General features: G+C 37.4%; 1 protein-coding gene across 2 annotated transcripts in view; it reads left to right on the forward strand.

Annotated features, from left to right (window-relative positions):
• UTRN (utrophin) overlaps positions 1-21,614 on the forward strand; it is a 581,550-nt gene that overhangs the window by 236,473 nt on the left and 323,463 nt on the right. For both annotated transcript variants that reach the window (XM_025381643.1, XM_025381644.1), the window contains exons 42-46: positions 6,849-6,999; positions 8,888-9,063; positions 13,351-13,486; positions 15,402-15,551; positions 18,923-18,998. In XM_025381643.1, the coding sequence (XP_025237428.1) occupies positions 6,849-6,999; positions 8,888-9,063; positions 13,351-13,486; positions 15,402-15,551; positions 18,923-18,998 (689 nt within the window). The remainder of the gene's footprint in view (positions 1-6,848; positions 7,000-8,887; positions 9,064-13,350; positions 13,487-15,401; positions 15,552-18,922; positions 18,999-21,614) is intronic.

Genomic DNA, 21,614 nt, shown 5'->3' on the forward strand with positions numbered 1-21,614 from the left:
CTTCATGGAATAATTTAGGGAGGATTTCCTCTCTCTCTATCTTTGGGAATAGCGTCAGTTGGACTGGTACCAATTCTTCTTTGAATGTCTGATAGAATTCAGCTCTGAATCCATCAGGTCCTGGACTATTTTTTGCTGGTAATTTTTTAATCATGATTTTAATCTTGCTGCTTGTCATTGATCTGTTTAGAGTTTCTGTTTCTTCCTGGTTTAATTTAGAAGGGATGTATATTTCCAGGAATTTATCCATCTCCTCTAGGTTTTCTAGTTTATGCATGTAAAAGTGTTCATAATAGCCTTGATCTTTTGTATTTCTGTGGCATCAGTTGTAAGATCACCCATTTTGTTGCTAATTGAACTAATTTGGATCCTTTCTCTTTTGTTAGTTAATCTCACCAATAGTCTATCAATTTTATTTATCTCTTCGGAGAACCAACTTTTTGTTTCATTTATTTTTTTGTATTTTTTTTTGTTTGTTTCACTTTCATTTAGTTTTGCTCTGATCTTGTTATTTTTTTTTCCTTCTGCTGGATTTGGGTGTGGTTTGTTCTTGTTTCTCTAGTTTCTTTTTTTTTTTTTTAATTTTTATTATTTTTTTTAAATTTATTTATTATTATTATACTTTAAGTTGTAGGGTACATGTGCATAACGTGCAGGTTTGTTACATATGTATACTTGTGCCATGTTGGTCTGCTGCACCCATCAACTCATCATTTACATCAGGTATAACTCCCAATGCAATCTCTCCCCCCTCCCCCCTCCCCATGATAGGCCCCGGTGTGTGATGTTCCCCTATGGGAGAAAATTTTTGCAATCTACTCATCTGACAAAGGGCTAATATCCAGAACCTACAAAGAACTCAAACAAATTTACAAGAAAAAAACAACCCCATCAAAAAGTGGGCAAAGGATATGAACAGACATTTCTCAAAAGAAGACATTCATACAGCCAACAGACATATGAAAAAATGCTCATCATCACTGGCCATCAGAGAAATGCAAATCAAAACCACAATGAGATACCATCTCACACCAGTTAGAATGGCGATCATTAAAAAGTCAGGAAACAACAGGTGCTGGAGAGGATGTGGAGAAATAGGAACACTTTTACACTGTTGGTGGGATTGTAAACTAGTTCAACCATTATGGAAAACAGTATGGCGATTCCTCAAGGATCTAGAACTAGATGTACCATATGACCCAGCCATCCCATTACTGGGGATATACCCAAAGGATTATAAATTATGCTGCTATAAAGACACATGCACACGTATGTTTATTGCAGCACTATTCACAATAGCAAAGACTTGGAATCAACCCAAATGTCCATCAGTGACAGATTGGATTAAGAAAATGTGGCACATATACACCATGGAATACTATGCAGCCATAAAAAAGGATGAGTTTGCGTCCTTTGTAGGGACATGGATGCAGCTGGAAACCATCATTCTTAGCAAACTATCACAAGAACAGAAAACCAAACACCGCATGTTCTCACTCATAGGTGGGAACTGAACAATGAGACCACTTGGTCTCTAGTTTCTTAAGGTGTGACTTTGGATTGTCTATTTGTGCTCTTTTAGAATCTTTGATGTAGGTATTTAATGCTATGAACTTTCCTCTTAGCATTGCTTTTGCCATATCCTAAAAGTTTTGATAGGTTCTGTCACTATTATCATTCAGTTCAAAAAATTTTTAAATTTCCATCTTGATTTCATTGTTGACCCAATAATCATTCATGAGCAGGTTATTTCATTTCCATACATTTGTATGGTTTTGAGGGTTCCTTTCAGGGTTGATTTCCAATTTTATTCCACTGTGGTCTGAGAGAGTACTTGATGTAATTTTAGTTTTCTTAAATTTGTTGAGATTTGTTTTGTGGCTTATCACATGGTTTATCTTGGAGAACGTTCTGTGTGCTCATGAATAGAAAATATATTCTGCAGTTGTTGGTTAGAATGTTCCATAAATATCTGTTAAGTCCATTTGTTCTAGGGTATAGTTTAATTCCATTGTTTCTTTGTTGACTTTCTGTCTTGATGACTTGTGTAGTGCTATCAGTGGAGTGTAGAAGTCTACCACTATTAATGTGTTGCTGTTTATTTCATTTTTTAGGTCTAGTAGTAATTGTTTTACAAATTTGGGAGCTCCCATGTTAGGTGCATATATATTTAGGATTGTGATAACTTCCTGTTGAACTAGTCCTTTTATCATTATACAATGTCCCTTTTTGTCTTTTTTAACTGCTGTTGCTTTAACATTTATTTTGTCTGATATAAGAATAGCTACTCCTGCTTGCTTGTGGTGTCCATTTGGATGGACTATCTTTTTCCACCCCTTTACCTTAAGTTTATGTGAGTTTTTATGTGTCAGGTGAGTCTCTTGAAGACAGCAGATACTTGGTTGGTGAATTTTTATCCGTTCTTCTATTCTGTATCTTTTAAATGGAGCATTTAGGCCATTTACATTCAATGTTAGTATTGAGATGTGAGGTACTATTCTATTTATCATGATATTTGTTGCCTCAATACCTTTTTTTTTTTATTTTGTTATAGTTAACAGGTTCTTTTGAAATTTATGCTTTTATTATTTTTTGAGACAGTCTTGCTCTGTCACCCAGGCTGGAGTGCTGTGGCATGATCTCGGCTCACTGCAACCTCTGCCACTCAGGTTCAATCAACTCTCTGTCTCAGCCTCCTGAGTAGCTGGGGCTACAGGTGCCTACCACTATGCCTGGCTAATTTTTTTTGTACTTTTTAGTAGAGATGGGGTTTCACCATGTTGGCCAGGCTAGTCTCAAACTCCTGACCTCAGGTAATCTACCTGCCTTGGCCTCCCAAAGTGCTGGGATTACAGATGTGAGCCACCACACCTGGCTGAGATTTATGCTTCAAGGAGATTCTATTTTGTTCTATTTCTAGGATTTGTTTCATGACTTAGAGCTGCTTCTGTCTTGCTGGCTTGGTAGCAGCAAATTCTCTCAGTATTTGTCTGAAAAAGACTATTTTTCCTTCATTGATGAAGCTTAGTTTCACTGGATACAAAATTCCTGGCTGATAATTTTTTTGTTTAAGGAGGCTGAAGATAGGACCCCAATCTCTTCTAGCTTGTAAGGTTTCTGCTGAGAAATCTGCTGTTAATCTGACAGGTTCTTCTTTATAGGTTACCTGATGCTTTTACCTCACAACTGTTAATATTCTTTCCTTCTTATTGACTTTAGGTAACCTGATGACCATGTGCCTAGGCAATGATCTTTTTGTGATGGATTTTCCAGCTGTTCTTTGAGCTTTTCGTATTTGGATATCTAGATCTCTAGCAAAGCCAGGAGGTTTTCCTCAATAATTCCCTAAAATATGTTTTCCATACTTTTAGATTTCTCTTTTTCCTTGGGAACACAAATTATTCTTTGTTCTTTTAACATAATCCCAAACTTCATGGAGGCTTTGTTCATTTTTAAAAATGCTTTTTTCTTTTTCTTTGTCAGATTGTGTTAATTCAAAAACCTTGTCTTTGAGCTCTGAAGTTCTTTATTCTACTTGTTTGATTCTCTTGCTGAGACTTTCCAGTGCGTTTTGCATTTCTCGAAGTGTGTCCTTGATTTCCAGAAGCTGTGATTGTTTTTTATTTTGCTATTTATTTCACTGGAGATTTTTTCATTCATATACTGTGTCATTGTTTTGATTTCTTTAAGTTGGACTTCACCTTTCACTGGTGCCTCCTTGATTGGTTTAATAATTGACCTTCTGAATTCTTTTTCTGGCAATTCAGAGATTTTATCCTGGTTTGGATCCATTGCTGGTGAGCTAGTGTGATCTTTTTTTTTTTTTCTTCTTCTTGAGATGGAGTCTCACTCTGTTGCCCAGGCTGGAGTGCAATGGCATAATCTCCCCACTGCAACCTCCGCCTCCCAGGTTTGAGCGATTCTCCTGCCTCAGCCTCCTGAGTAGCTGGGATTACAGGCATGCATCACCATACCCAGCTTATTTTTGTATTTTTGGTAGATACGGGGTTTCCCCATGTTGGCCAGGCTGGTCTTGAACTGCTGACCTCAGGTTGTCTGCCTGCCTCGGCATCCCAAAGTGCTGGGATTATAGGCATAAGCCACTGTGCCCAGCCTAGTATGATCTTTTTAGGTGTTTTAAAGAACCTTATTTTGTCATATTACCATAATTGTTTTTCGGGTTTCTTCTCATTTGGGTGGAACATGTCAGAGGGAAGGTCTGGGACTCAATGGCTGTTCTTCTGATTCTTTTGTCCCACAAAGAACTCCCTTGATTTGGTGCTCTCCTCCTTCCCCTAGGGATGGAGCTTCCTGAGAGCTGAACTGCAGTTATTGTTATTTCTCTTCTGAAGCTAGCCGTCCAGCAGAGCTACTGGGCACCGAGCTGGTACTGGGGGGTGTCTGCAGAGAGTCCCATGATGTGATGTGATCTATCTTCAGGTGTCTCAGCTGTGGATACCAGCACTTGGTCGGGTGAAAGTAACAGGGGAGTGAAGTGGACTCTGTGAGAGTCCTTGGTTGTATTTTGGTTAAGTTCGCTGGTTTTCTATTCGTTGGCCCCCAGCCAGGAGATGGTGCTTACAAGAGAGCATCAGCTGCAGTAGTATAGACAGGATTAGGTGATCGGCAGGGCCATAGAGTTCCTAAGAGATTATGTTCTTTCTCTTTGGCTACCGGGGCGAGTAGAGAATGACCATCAGGTTGGGGCAGGGTTAGGTGTATCTGAGTCAGACTCTCCTTGTGCATGGCTTGTTGTGGCTGCTGTAGGGGATAGGGGTGTGGTTCCCAGGCCAGTGGAGTTATGTTCCCAGGGGCATTATGGCTGTCTTTGCTGCATCACACAGGTCACCAGGAAAGTGGGGGAAAGCCTGCAGCGGCAGGCCTCACTCAGCTTCCACGCAGCCCACGGCCCAAAAGGCCAGTCTCACTCCTATCAGGACCTCCTTCTGCTGCCACCCCCCAGCCCACCCAACAGCACTGGGTTTATTTCCAGGCAGCTGGTGAGCAGGGTTCAGAACTTGCCCCAGGTGACAAGTCTCCCAGCTGAGAGCACAAGCTGGTCTCCAGTTCCTCGGCTCTCCCATGCAGCATGCAGCAGCATTCCGCCTACTTCAAAGGGTCTGTAGATTCTCTCAGTTTTCCTGATATGTTTCTGCAGTAGTTCTTGGGACAAAAGTCCACTGTGTGTCTGCACATGCTGCTGTTTGTCTGAGTGGGAGCTGCAAGTTAGTCCTTCCTTCTATCCACCACTTTTTTTCTCTCTTTCACTGATGATACTTTCTAAGTTTAATGTTTATATTTTCAAAGTCTTTAGATCTTTGAAATAGTCTTATAGCATCCCGAATTTGGAAATTGTGATTGTTGCGTAGTTACTGTGAATTTTTGCAAGTGACAATGAGTGTCTTAATATCATCTCATAGTGCCCTTTTTTTAAAGTGCTTTTTTTTTTTTTCATGCTTAATAGAAAATTGCTTTACTGTGGGCAGTGTTAGCAAAATTTTAAAAGTAATTTTCATGGAAAAAGATGATATACACATTATTTAGGAGTTATTGATATTAGGAGCCATTTTATTTAAAAAAATATGTATCTTATTATATAAAATGTAAATTTTATTAATATTGTTAAGATCTCAGTGATCATTTCTAAAACTCAGCTCCATTACTCTAAACAAAAAGATAGGAGAAAAAATTATTTAGGATCCTAGTCCAATAAAGCTTTTCCTTTTTATACTTGTTTCATGTATTCTGAATATGACAAGCACTCGGTTTTACTTTGCCATCTTTAGAAGAATTTGGTTTAAACAGAAATCTCAATAGCCCTCTGTCTCATTGCATAACTTGGGCTCTGCATGCAGTTTCATACTTTGCTGTATTTAGGTAAATGGGACCCTCAGGACCAGTGATTACCCGAAGTACGTTAATCTGCTCAGGCAGCCATAATAAAATAACGTAGACTGGGTGGCTTAAACAACAGACATTTACTTTCCTACAGTTCTGGAGGGCTGGAAGTTCAAGATCAAGGTGCCAGTAGAGTTGATGTCTAGTGAGGACTCTCTTACTGGCTTGCAGATGGCCACCTTGCTGTGTCCTCATATGAGAGGGCTCTGTGGTGCCTCTTCCACTTACTATAAGGACACCAGTCCTTTCAGACTAGAGCCCCACACTTATGACCTCTTTTAACTTTATTTGTGTCCTGAAAAGCTCGATCTCTAAGTACAGTCACATTGTGGGGTTAGGGCTTTAACATAAGAATTTTGATTAGACACAATTCTGTATATAACATATAGATAATGGAGTATATGGGCATTTTGAAGTGTTTTGGCTTTTTGTGCTTTATTCTTGCCAGGAATTAAGTGTTCTGGTATTAAAACGACATATTTTTCCCCAAGAAAATAATGAATCATATTTTATATTTCATGGTATTTAAATGTTAAATGCATAAAGTTGGATGGGTTAACATGCCTACGACTAATTGATCCTGATTTTTCAAGCCAGAAAAGGCTACGTCTTTTTAGTTGAAAAGCTGCTCGAATGTGTGCATGAGTGTGTTCATGAGTGTGTGTGTGTATGTGTATGTGAGTGTGCATGTGTGTATGTATGAGAGAGAGGATTTGGTAACTGGTGGTGTGAGCAGATTGCTTTGCCCTTGGTGTGATGCCTATATCTCTAAGAGGAATTATTATCTGTATCCCACTACGAAAATTGGTTTTGTGGAACAATAGGCTGTGAATTCAGTTTTTTGAAGTCTTTCTGTTTAAATGAGATTTGATTTTCTTTTTTAGAAAAATTGCTCCTAGGCAGTCCTGGAAAGTTTAGAAACCTATTTTATTTTGTTTGTTGTCCTCTAGTTATTTTGATAGGGCTATGGAAGAATGGAGACAGTTCCATTGTGACCTTAATGACCTCACACAGTGGATAACAGAGGCTGAAGAATTACTGGTTGATACCTGTGCTCCAGGTGGCAGCCTGGACTTAGAGAAAGCCAGGATACATCAGCAGGTGAGTGTTTTCTGTTAGAGGAGGGGAATTACACATATGGTTAGTGTATGCCTGTTAAGACAGATTTCAGAAGTAGGGACAAAATATATTATTTTTTCAGAAGCCAATGGACAATTTGTAATTTTTGTTCCAGTTCTTGTTACCAGTTATAAAAGTTTAAGAAATTGGTCAATCACAATTTTCAATCAAGATTTCAAAGAGATGTAAATAAAAATACTCTTTAGTGGGTAATGTGAAATACAATTTTATTTAAACAATTTTATGTTTAGAATACGATTTGTAAAATGTTATGCCTAAGACTATATTAAGAACAGAAAAAATATTTGCATGCCTCACCTGTGTTTTTTGTACTTAAAACACTTAGGCGTATCATTTTTCTTTGTATCATTGATAATTATCATAAAGTAAATTATCCTGGAGCGACAGCAGGGCAGCTGCTCATGTAAGTCTAATTCAGTCTTGGGAAAATATAACACAAAGTTAGTTCTGCTGATGACAACAGCTCTTTAAAAATAACAATAGAAAGCCCACACAATTTCAATTCTACCGTTGATAAAAATATTTTCTCTTTTATTAAATTTTTAAAATGTATTTTATTTAGAAGGACACGACAAGTTAAAGAGAATTCATTTATTTTTCTTATAAATGTGTTAATGTGGCCGGGCGCGGTGCCTCACTCTTGTAATCCCAGCATTTTGGGAGGCCAAAGCGGGTGGATTACAAAGTCAGGAGATCAAGACCATCCTGGCTAACACAGTGAAACCCCGTCTCTACTAAAAATACAAAAAATTAGCCAGGTGTGGTGGCGGGCACCTGCAGTTCCAGGTACTTGGGAGGCTGAGGCAGGAGAATCACTTGAACCTGGGAGGTGGAGGTTGCAGTGAGCCAAGATTGTGCCACTGCACTCCAGCCTGGGTGACAGAGCGAGATTCTGTCTCAAAATAAATAAATAAATAATTGTGTTAAGGCATTTTTCTTATTTTTGGAGTTACAGATAAGTGTTTAAATTTGACTTGAAAATATCCATTTAATCTGTTACTTAAACACTTGTAGGCCAGTGTATTAGTCTGTTCTCATGCTGCTAATAAAGACATACCTGAGACTGGGTTATTTATAAAGGAAAGAGGTTTAATTGACTCATAGGTCAGCATTGCTGGGGAGGCCACAGGAAATATACAATCATGGTGGAAGGGGAAAGAAACATGTCCTTCTTCATATGGTGGTAGGAGAGAGAAGTGCTGAGCAAAGTGGGGGAAAAGTCCCTTATAAAACCATCAGATCACTATCACTAGAACAGCATGAGGGTAACCACCCCCATGACTCAGTTACCTCCTACTGGGTCCCTCCCATGTCATGTGAGGATTATGGGAGGTACAATTCAAGGTGAGATTTAGGTGGGGACACAACCAAACCATATCAACCAGTGAAGCAATATCTTAGTAAAATGCACATTTAGGTTGACTTGTATATGGTAGGACACAAGGATATAAGGATATATTGGGGTATATAATTTTTTAAAGCAGTGCTTTCAAGTACTTGTTTGGAAGAAGGTGAGCAACTCATTTTCATCAAACATGATTGATTCTTATGCTTTAATGTAAACAGCTATTCTTCATTTTAGTTATTAAGCTGTCCTATTTCCTTGTATTTTGCCTGATGACATTCATGAGGATGGGTTAGATTTCAAAATAGATTTCATTTAGCATGTTCATTGAAATGTAATTAAATTGTTTTAAAATGCCTTTTTTTTTTTTTTTTAACATAAAATATCTTTCCAGGAATTTGTTTCTGTCACACTTAAATTGATACCACAATACTTGGGTGGATTCATTGCATCAGAATCATTTAATTATTGGTGAAATTAATCTTGAGTTGTGCTCTGTTACAGGAACTTGAGGAAGGCATCAGCAGCCACCGGCCCAGTTTTGCAGCACTAAACAGAACTGGGGATGGGATTGTGCAGAAACTCTCCCAGGCAGATGGAAGCTTCTTGAAAGACAAACTGGCAGGTTTAAACCAACGTTGGGATGCAATTATTGCAGAAGTGAAGGATAGGCAGCCAAGGTGATTTAGCTATGATTGTTTGCAGGCACAAGAGTGAACATATTTTGAATAGAATCTTTAAAGATGCAATCCAATGAGTTCTTTTATTGTTTGACATTATAATAGGAATTTTACTGACATTTAAGACCTCTGCTGCCCACTTTCCCCCTTCCTGTATTTTTAGGCTGTCCATAAAGTCTCACTTTTCTACTCAAATATTACATATGTAAAAACCAAACACCTTTATTCCTTTTATTTACAACTGCTTATTATGATATGGTGATTACGGTGGGAATTTAAAGTAGTTGAAATAACTAAACTCCAGGTTAAAGGTTTGAAAGTCTGGGTTCAAGATCAGACCTTCCCTTTGCTTATTTCCTGACTGAACCTACCTTAGTAATCTGTCTCACTAAGTTGTTTTAGTGTCAAATGTTGTGTTCTATTCGTGCTTTGCAAATAATAAAGTTCTTCATCTATGTAATATACTAATATAATATAGTATTATTAATTTTTATGTCAGATTATGTTACAGTGACTCAGATTTTATTTGGGCATCTTCTGGTTGCAAATATGTTTGATTACCAAGGAATATAATGCTCAACACTATATACAATTTCCATATTTAAAATTATTTGACATTATTTTCTGAGACAGTCAAGATTTAATGAATGATTTCTACTTTGCTTCATGTATTTCGTTATTAATGATCTTTTTTGTTTCTTTCTTTTTCGTAGTTTAGGGTTAAAAATTCCACTATATTTTTTTTCTGTTAATTTTAACTCTGTTGATGAAGTATTATTTTAGTGATAAGCTATCATTTTGTGAAAGGCCAATCTAATACTTTATCAGGTCCAGTATTATGCAACCTAAAATATTCAAGGATCTTGTGACCTACAGTTGCTTTTCATTTTAAAAATCTATAATTTTGTGTGTTTTGTTAAGAGACAAATAATAATTTATATGTTTTGGTTGAGAGATTACCACATGGCAGAGGGAGTATTTGGCACCTTGCACACATTGCCTTGTTTAGGAGTCATGACTCACCTCTTAGGCAACTATTAGGCCTTGTACAGCTTTAGAAACTGAGGCTGAGAGGCAAGGTTAAGTAACTTGTCCAAGATGTCATAGAAAGTAAGTGATCGTGCTATCTTATGCTCTCAAATATTACGCTGTACAAATTTAGAAAGAACACAGAACTCTCTGGCCAAAGTGTCTTCCTCTGGAAATGAGAACTATGATATCACCACAGAGGATTGTCATGAGGATTAAATGCAATAGTGTTTGCAAAATGTGCATGCCTTGACTATTCATAGTAAACACTTAAAGTATCTATTTCTGATGAAAGCAAGTTAGCTTAGAACTTATTCTCTAAGCATATTGCTGAATTTTGCCAATGATTGATTAATGACTTGATCAGTATTTATTGAGCTCTATGTTTAGCACTGAAGATACAAGTATGATTAAGGAACTCTAAGAATAAGAAAATGATGAAAGAAAACATCATTAAAGAGATAAGAGTGTCACAGAGGCAGATATGATGGGCTGTGGAATTTAAGTGTCATAGAGGAAGCATGCCAAAGCTGAGTTTTAAAGCATTTATAGCAATTTCCTATAAATTTCTAGACAGAAGAAGTAAAACAGCAGAAGTGGGAGGTATGAATGGCATCCTCGTGTGAGAGATCTGCAAAGGATTGAAAGGAGAGGAGGGTTCAATGACCAGGGGAAGGATTGGAAAATGAGGTCCCATAATATCTTATATGTCATGCTATTCAGTTTGCATGGAGGGTCTTAGCTTGAAATTATTTATCTCCTAGACCTTTATTATTTTTTTGAGACAGAGTCTTGCTCTGTCACCCAGTCTGGAGTGCAGTGGCATGATGTCAGCTCACTACAACCTCTGCCTCCTGAGCTCAGGCAATTCTCATGCCTCAGCCTCCTTAGTAGCTGGGAAGACAGGTGCCTGCCACCATGCCTGGCTAATTTTCATATTTTTAGTAGAGATGGCATTTCACCATGTTGGCCAGGCTTGTCTAGAACTCCTGGCCTCAAGTTGATCCGCTGGCTTTGACCTCTCAAAATTCTGGGATTATAGGCATGAGCCACTGTGCCTGTCCTCTCCTAGACCTTTTTAAGGAAAAACATGTACCTGCTGGGAGGGTTTTAACCATAAATGCAGAAATTCTTCTAAAGATACATCTCTGTGGAGTGTGGTAATTACAGCTGCTAAAACTCACAAGGTGAAGCTAATACATGTTTTTACTCATTTTGTGGAAGTGAAAAGAATAATGAATCTCTTCTCCAACAGCTTATATTTTGACTAAAACAATGTTTATCTTCATAAATTAATGCTAAACTTCATTTTAGGTTTGTAATCTATATTAAATTGGGATCATCTTGGGTAGATTGTATATATATTGTTAATAAAGTCATTGAAAATTATCACGCAGTTCAATTTGTTTTTGTATTGAGTGCCTGTAGTTAAGTATTTGCATAGTTCAGCAACCTGCAGAGTTATTTCTTCCCTTTTTTGGAGACAAGGTCTTGTTCTGATACCAAGGCTGGAGTGGAATGGTGGAGTCATAGCTCACTGCATCCTTGAGCCCCTGGGCTCCAGCAATCCTTTCACCTTAGTCTTCTGAGTAGTTGGGGCTGCAGGTGTGTGCCACCACACCCAGCAGATTTTTAAACTGTTTGTAAAAATAAGGTCTCACCATGTTGTCCAGGCTGGTCTCGAACTCCTAGGCTCAAGTGATCCTCCTGCCTCAGTCTCTCAAAGTGCTGGGATTACAGCCATGAGCCACCATGCCCAGTGGGTTATTCGTTAGTGAGCAATTGTTATCTTCTGTTAGAACATGAATTTATAATTTGTTTTTACCCTAGGAGGTAACATTTAAAAGGTAGATTATATTTAGCTAATTTGCAGATGAAAATATTGGGTGACTCAAATATATCTTATTGAAATCATTTGATAATGCTAGTTTCCTTTATAGTTCTGTTTTCAAAGTACTAAATTAGTCATGATCATGAAACATTGGAAAGTGAAATTTCAACCGTTTTTTGGAAACAAAGGCCTATAATAATATTTTGGGTGTTTCCAAAGTCATTATTTAAGTTAAATACTTTTCACTATGGAGGGTAGATTACTTGGTTTAGTCTTAGTAATTAGTGCTATTGCTGTATTTATTTATTTTTTATCTCAAAGGAGCATTCTTTCTCGATGGATACTTAAAAATTATGATTTTGTAGTTATTTTCATTTTTTAAACATTATACATCAAATATTGACTGTTTATTAAATATGTGAGTATTATTTAGTATTTTATTACATGTATTGCAAGATTATGTTAGACCTTTTGTGAATAAAAATGAAAACTCCTAGCCGTTAAACCATAAATTCTTATTAGGGATGATATGATATAATTCATTTAAAAATTGCATTCAGTTTTTAAACCAGCAGTTAATCATAGCAGCTATAAAAATAAAGATACCACCAGGCTTTTAATAGCTTTCAAATCCTTTTTAAAAACACATAATCTTATTTGTCATATGAGTTCTAATCATATTCCTATCTTTTGACAGATGGTTTATATTCTTATAAATGTTATTCTTACAACACTATAAAGATCTAATTGAGGCAGTTCCTTTTTTATATTCATTTGACTGTTTTCCTTGCATCATTTAAAATTTCTGCTTTTTTTCTACATCTTTTTGTAACTTAGTTCTATATTCAAATATAATGGTTATTTTAATAAACAAGCCAAATTCACATGTTTCTTGTCTTCCCTAATACTTGTAAGATTCTCCCATTCTTTGTGCCTTGCTTTTTTCTTATTCTTTCTGTCCTATGAATAACGTAGAGTAATAGTTACCACCTAATGTGATAACATGTCATATAATGATTCCTTTCAGTATTCGTGGAACACTCAAAGAGAATTATACTTTTTCCCTATTATTTTAGATAAAGACATTTTTCATGTTTTAAAAAATTTCCATTATGTTGCAGAGTGGTATCTAACTTTTAAAAAGTCTTTTGTATTGAATTTCTACATAATTTTTTATGATGAGGGAAGATAATAATCTTTAGTTTCAATGGTTTTGAATTTAATGAAGAAAAAAACTTATTGGTCTATTATTAAGCAGTCTTTAGCATTGTAGAATACATAGTTTCACTTAAAAATACATATTAAAATAATTATTAGAAATTATTTATTTTGGGAAATATTTATTCAGGATATCCAAAGCAAATATATAACTTTCTGCTTAATTGGGCGTTTTTTCCTCAATATTTTAAAATAATATATTCTTTTAGGCTGAAAGGAGAAAGTAAGCAGGTGATGGAGTACAGGCATCAGCTAGATGGGATTATCTGTTGGTTAACAAAGGCTGAGCATGCTATGCAAAAGAGATCGACCACCGAATTGGGAGAAAACCTGCAAGAATTAAGAGTAAGTTGTTTATTTCTCTCTATATGCCTTTGGTGCCCAAACATTATACTTCAGAATCATATACTGCATGTCTAAAGAAGAAAAGGGAAAAGAAACTTGGTACATTTTGGTAAATGTGGTGAACTTGAAAGAGGAATATCTTTTATTTTTTTAAAAAGCAGTTATAATTTTGGTCTTGCAGAGCTTAAACTTCACTTACATAAAAAGAACAAACTATGATGGTGTCAGTATTAGACCAAAGATTTTTAGGATATTGTAAACTGACTTTATCATTTTAAAATACAATAGGGCTATGAAATACAGTTTTTTTTGTTTTTAGATTTGGAAGACAATTACTGATTATTATCTATAAAGCTGCAAAACTCAACTTTATAGATAATAATCAGTAATTATCGGAGTGAATTGCTGAGAAACAAAATGCAGCTTGCAATGGGTTTAGCATCATGGTTGTATTAATCAGATTTTCTTTGTTGGTTTGCAACTAACAAGTTTTTTTTTTTTTTTTTTTTTTTGAGACGGAGTCTCGCTCTGTAGCCCAGGCTGGAGTGCAGTGGCCGGATCTCAGCTCACTGCAAGCTCCGCCTCCCGGGTTCACGCCATTCTCCGGCCTCAGCCTCCCGAGTAGCTGGGACTACAGGCGCCCGCCATCTCGCCCGGCTATTTTTTGTATTTCTTAGTAGAGACGGGGTTTCACTGTGTTCGCCAGGATGGTCTCGATCTCCTGACCTCGTGATCCGCCCATCTCGGCCTCCCAAAGTGCTGGGATTACAGGCTTGAGCCACCGCGCCCGGCTACAAGTATTGTTTATGGTTGTATATGTATACAATCTATAAAAATTCATACATATATAGATGTATAAATATATCTAAATATCCGTACATTTTGTATTCATAAATATTTTTTGTGTTAAAAATTAAAATACTTGTTGCAGAACACTCAGCATAATATGCTCACATTTTTATTTTAAAAAAGAAATTGTGGGCTGGGTGCTGTGGCTCATGCCTGTAATCCTAGCACTTTGGAAGGCCAAGGGGGGCAGATCACAGGGTCAGGAGATTGAGACAATCCTGGCTAACACGGTGAAACCCCATTTCTACTAAAAACACACACACACAAAAAAAAAAATTAGCTGGGCTTGGTGGTGGGTGCCTGTAGTCCCAGCTATTCGGGGCGCTGAGGCAGGAGAATGGCGTGAACCCAGGAGGCAGAGATTGCAGTGAACCAAGATTGTGCCACTGCACTCCAGCTTGGGTGACAGAGCGAGACTCTGTCTGTCTCAAAAAAAAAAAAAAAAAAAAAAAAGAAAAGAAATTATGAGTGTGTATTCATACATGTACAAGCATAAAAGTGTATGTGAAAGGTTACTTACTAATTCAATCAGAAATTTTGTCTATAAAGGAGTATGATTGAAACATTTGGAGAAAGAAACATAGAATAATGATGAAAAATATTTTGTGAAACATATATTATGTTTTCTTTTTAAAATGTGACAATATCTAACAAACTTCCTTTTTTATCTAAAATTTTCACTAGTTTCTTTGGGAATGTCTCTTTTGTAAACAATTTGGGGAGAGTTAGAAAAGGTGGGACAGTATATTAGGATGGAATAGCAAGGAGGAGATAAGAACAGAATGTTAAATTAGTAATGTAAAAATAATATATGACCTGGTTAAGAGACAGTGAGTACCAGAGAGCGCATTTGTGCCCAGGATTGCAAAAATACACACGGAAGGCACGTGCTCACTCCCGTTAGTCATCATTTGTTAGCATGAGCTTAAGCTTCTTATAAGTTTATTTTTCACTTACCAAATTAGAAATTTACATTTATATAATGTCAAAAAGGTTTCTAATACAGTTCTTGAACTTTCCTTTATCTGATTACCTTCTAACCACACCTGTCTTTTAACTTCTCCAGGACTTAACTCAAGAAATGGAAGTACACGCTGAAAAACTCAAATGGCTGAATAGAACTGAATTGGAGATACTTTCAGATCAAAGTCTGAGTTTACCTGAAAGGGATAAAATTTCAGAAAGCTTAAGGACTGTAAATATGACATGGAATAAGGTGTGTATAAAGTTACTATCACACATATCTCAAACTGATTGATTTTGTTGTCAGAGATGTGGGATCATGTAACTGCTTTACTTTCAAGTATATCTAAATGGGGCAAATTTTACTAAAGCTTACTAATGTTTATATTTTTTATCGATCATAGACAGAGGCATATATTCTGGAAGAATACTTTTTATTTTATATGGAACTCTTTGGCCTAGGGAATTTGTACATTATATACTACATTAAATAATGAATATATGTTGGAATTAGGTAAGAAGATTCCAGTGATTATATTCTGAAAATGAAGACCTTAAAATAGCATTCTGAGCTGGGTGCATTGGTTCACACCTGTAATCCCAACACTTTGGGAGGCCGAGATGGGCGGGATCACATGAGTCCAGGAATTTGACACCAGCCTGGCCAACACTCTACTTTAGTAGAGTAGAGTGAAACCCCATCTCTACTAAAAATACAAAAATTTGCCAGGCATGGTGGCACATGCCTGTAATCGCAGCTACTTGGGAGGCTGAGGCACGAGAATTGCCTATATCTGGGAGGTGGAGGTTGCAGTGAGCTGCAGTCACTCCACTGGACCCCAGCCTGGATGACAAACAAACAAACAAAAAAGAAAATAGCATCCTGACTTTGCACGTGACTTTTCACACATGTATGTTTATTTTCAATGATTTCATTCATTAAATATATATTTACTAGGTTCCAGTGAAATGTAATGGCATATGACTACAAATACAGCTAAGATATTTTTCCCTCCTACCATTATTATTATTTTTTTGCCATTGAACTGTTAAAAGTAGATAAAATCATAGATTTTTTTTTGTTGTTGTTAGACCTGGTACATACCATATCAGAGTATGAGGTCTATATAGGACATTAAATGGATATATCTCTGTCCTTGATTTGGATGGACTCCATATCTGTCATTTTCTCTCTCATCCTCTTTAAATGGTAGCCATTATCCTATAGCTAATGATGCAGGTGCTTTATTGATCTGGTCTCACTGCCTGTTGAGTCACTGTGATTCACACATGTGTATCTCTGGTCTGGACCTTTCTCCATACTCTAGACTTGCATATACAACTACCTGCTCATATACCTTGCATATACAACTACCTATCTCTCCTTAAATGTCTAGTAGGCACCTCAAACTAACATACACAATCGAGCTCTTGATATCCCTCTCCCTTCTGTGCCTTCATGTACATCTCCCACCTTAGTCAATGGAAGTTTCATCCTTATTATTACTTAAGTCAGAAACATTGGAGTCAATCCTATGGTATATGAATCCTATCACAAAAAGAAGCGAAGAAAACCCCCAAAACAAAAACTATACCTCAGTCACCATTATCAGCTTTTCCTTGAAAGTGCATATCTACTGGATGGATGGTTTATTGGCTAGCCAGATGGCTACATATGATAAAGCAAACGTAGCGGAAGTTTGACAGTTGTGGATGTCAGATGGCACATAGATGTTTCCACTACAATTCTTTCAGCTCTTCTTAGGTCAAAAAATATCATACATTTGACTGCTTCTCACGACCCCCATTGCCACTCACTTGTTTCAAGCCTGCCATTATGTCTTCCCTTGATGACTACAAAGTCTGCCCCACCGATCTCCCCTGCTTCTTCCTTTGCCCTTTGTTACTCTGTGCTAGACAAAGCAGTCAATATGATTGGTTAAAACACAGTTCAGATCAAGTGACTTCTCTGAGCAAAGTCCACCAATGGTTTTCTCTTGCTCAGGGTCAAAGCCAAAATGCATTTTTGGCTTATAAGACTTCTCATGGCCTGGCATCATCTGATCTCTCCTACAATATCCACTGCTCTCTCTCCCCTACATTCCTTTCCAGACATATTAGGTCTTGTGTCCCTTGCTAGAAAGGCTGTCCATATTCAGTCAAAGCACACATATTTATTTAACACGAAGGGTATCAGTGGGTATTCTGCAGAAAAGAGCACAGTGGTTAATTTGGGTGCACTATGTCAGACAAAGCTAGAGCTTTTGTTATTGCAGGATTTCATGTAGATTTTAATATAATTCACTTTGGTGAATTATGAATGTCTGGGGCCAAGAATGCTCATTGTGCAGAAGATCTCAACAAACATACTTTGGTTAATTCTAACATGGGATATTTCATTCATTCATACACTCATTCATTCACTCAATAGGTTTTTATTGGAGTCTTACTTTCTGCCAGGTATCATTTTAAGAGATAGAAATGCATTAAAGAGCACGGCATTCCTTCTAACTCAAGGAGCTTATCATGGATGAGACCAGTAGACAAGCAATTCTAATATCCAGGTACTGATAGGCACATAAAGGTGGAGCACCTGTCTGGCTTTGAGGGGTAGCTGTGGAGGGTTTTGTTGAAAAGATCACATTCCAGTTAATTTATGAAGGATGAATAAGAATTGGTCGGGTGAAGAACGAGGGAAAGGGCAATGTAGAGAGAAGTGGCAAATGAAAGTGTCTAGAAGAGATAGAGAATGAACACAGTGTGTATATAGGTCCAGGAAGTAGCTCAATGTAGAATGAAAGGCTGAGGGATGTTCTCAGAGATGAGAGCCTGGAGGACTCACTGTGCATCACAAGGAATTTGAGCTCCATGTTGCAAACAGTCTACCACTTTGAGGGTAGTGGACAGCTATTGATGGGTTTTAAGGAGAGGAAAGTCATATTTTTGAAATATTGCTATAGCTTTACTACAGAGATAGATGGAGTGATCCTAAGAATTGATACAGAAAAATTAGAATCTTCAGAAGAGTTTATGAAATGGGTATCAGGGAAGACAGGGAAAAGGAATTCAGATTTGGACATGTCTGAATATCTAGTTCACAGAAAGGGCTGGACTGAAGATATGTTTTGGGCAGTCTTTAGCCTCTCAAAATAGCCTCTCAAAACTCCATTTGATTCCTGAAACCTTTGGAAACCAGGACTCAGGGAGAGCCCAGGGTGAAGGGCTAGAAGAGCAACACACCTACCCTGGAGGATATTGGTATTTGATGGATGGGCAGAGGAAAAGGAGCTGGTGAAGGAAATTGAGGAGAGCCAGCCAGAGAGGCAGGAGGACAGCTAGAATTGCAGAGTGATAACAGAATTCCAGGGAGGGGGAGTGGACAGCATTAACTGGTACACATGGGTCAGGACAGCTAAGGACTGGTTGGTGTTTTTGATAGCAATGTCAGCAGAGTTAGGGGCTCAAACAAGATTGCAGTGGAGAGTGAATGTAGAGCCAGAAGTTTAGGTGGTTAGGGGAAGAAGAGTGGCAGAGCTGCCATTCACAATAACACCTCCTCTTTTGAACTACAGTCATCTTTATTTATATAGTATTTTTCTCTTTCTGCTTGTCCTGATGTGGTAGATTTGCAGAGAAGTGCCTACCACCCTGAAGGAGTGCATCCAGGAGCCCAGTTCTGTTTCACAGACAAGGATTGCTGGTAAGATATAGTTTATCTTTAATAAAATTTTTTTAAAAATCAATAAAGTAAAATTTTGTGATATGAGCCTCATATATGAATTAGAAAGACTTATTTAGTAACATTGTGCCATTTTCTTTATTTAATCTACTTTCAATGATTTGAAAAAAAACATCTTCTTAAACCCAAGACACATTTGGCTGCCCAGTATGGGCAAGGCATTTGTTCTCACGGTAGATAAGGCTGGCCTTTCTCTGGACTCCAGGGCTACCTGGGCATCCACAGGTCCTGCTGAAGGGAAGATGAGAGGCTAGGTGCAAAAACTGGGGACTAGTTTTCTGGGTCCATGCAGCTTTGCAGGAAATCAGCTTTAACTTGCTGTGTTAATGTGAGGTTGGTTAGGATATGTAATTAGACCTTGATTGTGACTGAGAACAAAAGGCTTAGATATCCTGGGAAGCAGGTGGGAGATGGGGATTTAGAAGCATTCTCCATGCTAGCAGACAAATACTTCTCACTTGGATGTGGAGAAAGAAGAATGTTTTCCACTATTTCCTTCTCTCTTTATCCAGATTAGATCGCAGGCTGCTGCCCCATAGCCACTGTCGCCACTGCCTTGTAGATTTTTTGAACCATCATGCCCTGCTCTTCCTCTGTTGAGTCACGTGGCAAAACCCCAAATGTGACTAACTGTCCACTCACACCCTGCCAGCTGCTTCTGCTGATTCTTTTTATTGCTCCTCCCTGCTTTTTTTCTTCTCCCTCCTCCTTCTCCTCCTCCTTGACTTCCATGTCCACCTTCTGCTTTCTACCTCTTCCCTCCACCTCTACCTCTTCCGCCTCTTTTTTTTTTTCCGGTCCTGTTTATTTTTCTTATTCCTCTTATTTTTCTTTTCTTCTTCTCCTCCTCCTTCCCCTCAAGTTTTGGAAAAAGTGATGAGAGACAAGATTTTTTTTTTTTTCATTTTTTGAGATTGCAAGCTAATTGAGGGCCATGTTTGTGTTCTTTATTACTTGTCTTTCTGGAAATTTGCACAAAAAATACCTGGGGGCCTGATCAAGTTTCTTGATTAATATTCAGAACACTTGAGTTGACATTTGGGTACTGCTGCTTTGCAAATACAAGCTCAACTCCATAATCATAGGGAACGGATTTGATGCATTTTATAAAATCGTCATGGGTTATCTTTCTTTTTAAAACTTCATTATGGTAAAAGAGCAGGGAAAATCTGAATACATATTTAGAAGTATAAAAAGCTAACAGCGAAGCTACAACTTCCATTAGGTGGATGGCTCATTTTTAACAAATTATTTGTTCTTGGGACGGGCCTGAGACCTGAAGCTAATCTTAGTATGTCTCTCTCCTCCTACACAATGTTTTAATGCAGTTCCTTCTTCTTTTTAACATTATATTTAGAAAATAAAATTAACCATTTTAAAGTGAACAATTTAGTGACATTTAATGCATTCAAAATGTTGTACAACCACTATTTCTATCTAGTTCCAAAATATTTCTATCACTCCAAAGTAAAACCTCTTACTCATTAAGCAGTTTCTTCTCATTCCCTCCTACTCCCGGCCCCTGGCAACTACCAATCTGCATTCTGTCTCCATGGATTTATCTATTCTGGATATTTCATATAAATGGAATCGTACGATGCTTCTTTCACTTAGCATAATGTTTTTGAGGTTCATCCTTGCCAACACCTTGCTGACTGTACTCATTTCAGAGCTATGACTATCTATCTCAAATAAGCACTCAGCACTAAGAGACAGTCCTACCATACTTTCTTCTGAGTACTCCTTGGTACTCATTTCTCAACTAATGACCTCATCTCATTTTTAAAGGAAGAAAAAAAAAACTTTTTCTTTTTCCAGATAAAATCTTTTTTGTTTTCCCACCAGAGAATCCATCAAACTACCTGATGCTGTACTCACACACTCTACATACTTCCTTCCTGTTCAGAGAAAGGGTTATTATTTCTTTTCCTTTCTAAGACAAACTCCTCCACTTATGCATAGGATCCCATCTTCTCTGGGCTGCTTACATATCCTCTTTATCTAATACTCTACTGGATCATCCTTATTGCCATACCTTTTGATGCATGTAGTTCTAGTTTGCTCATTTAAACTGATGTACAATATTACATAACATTGGATATACTACAATCCTGTAAATTCTCTTCTGTACCTATGCTTACCAGTCCCAGAACTGTAGACAATTTTTTTTTTTTTTTTAACTGTAGATGATTCACCCAGTCCTTAGGCCAATAAACTTGGAGTCAACCTCAACTCTTCTCTGGAATTAATATTCAAGCCATCAGCAAGTAGTATCATTTCCATGTTCCATTCTACCTACTTCCATGGTCTTGAACACCCTCATCTTTCTATCTCGATTATTGGAATATACCCCTAACTCATAATCCTGATTCTATTCTTGCCTCAGTGCTTCTCCATGACCTATCCCTCTGATAACAGATAGAGTGATGCTTTCTAAACCTAAGTTTGATTGTGTTGCTTCTTCGATCACAGTCTTTTAATCACTTCCATCCACATAAATGAGTTCCGAAGTCTGGTCTTGGTCCAGAACACCATGCATATCTGCCTGTCTCTCTAATCACATTTCTTATTACTTTT

This window comes from Theropithecus gelada, chromosome 4, assembly GCF_003255815.1.
Source record: "Theropithecus gelada isolate Dixy chromosome 4, Tgel_1.0, whole genome shotgun sequence".
NCBI lineage: Eukaryota > Metazoa > Chordata > Mammalia > Primates > Cercopithecidae > Theropithecus > Theropithecus gelada.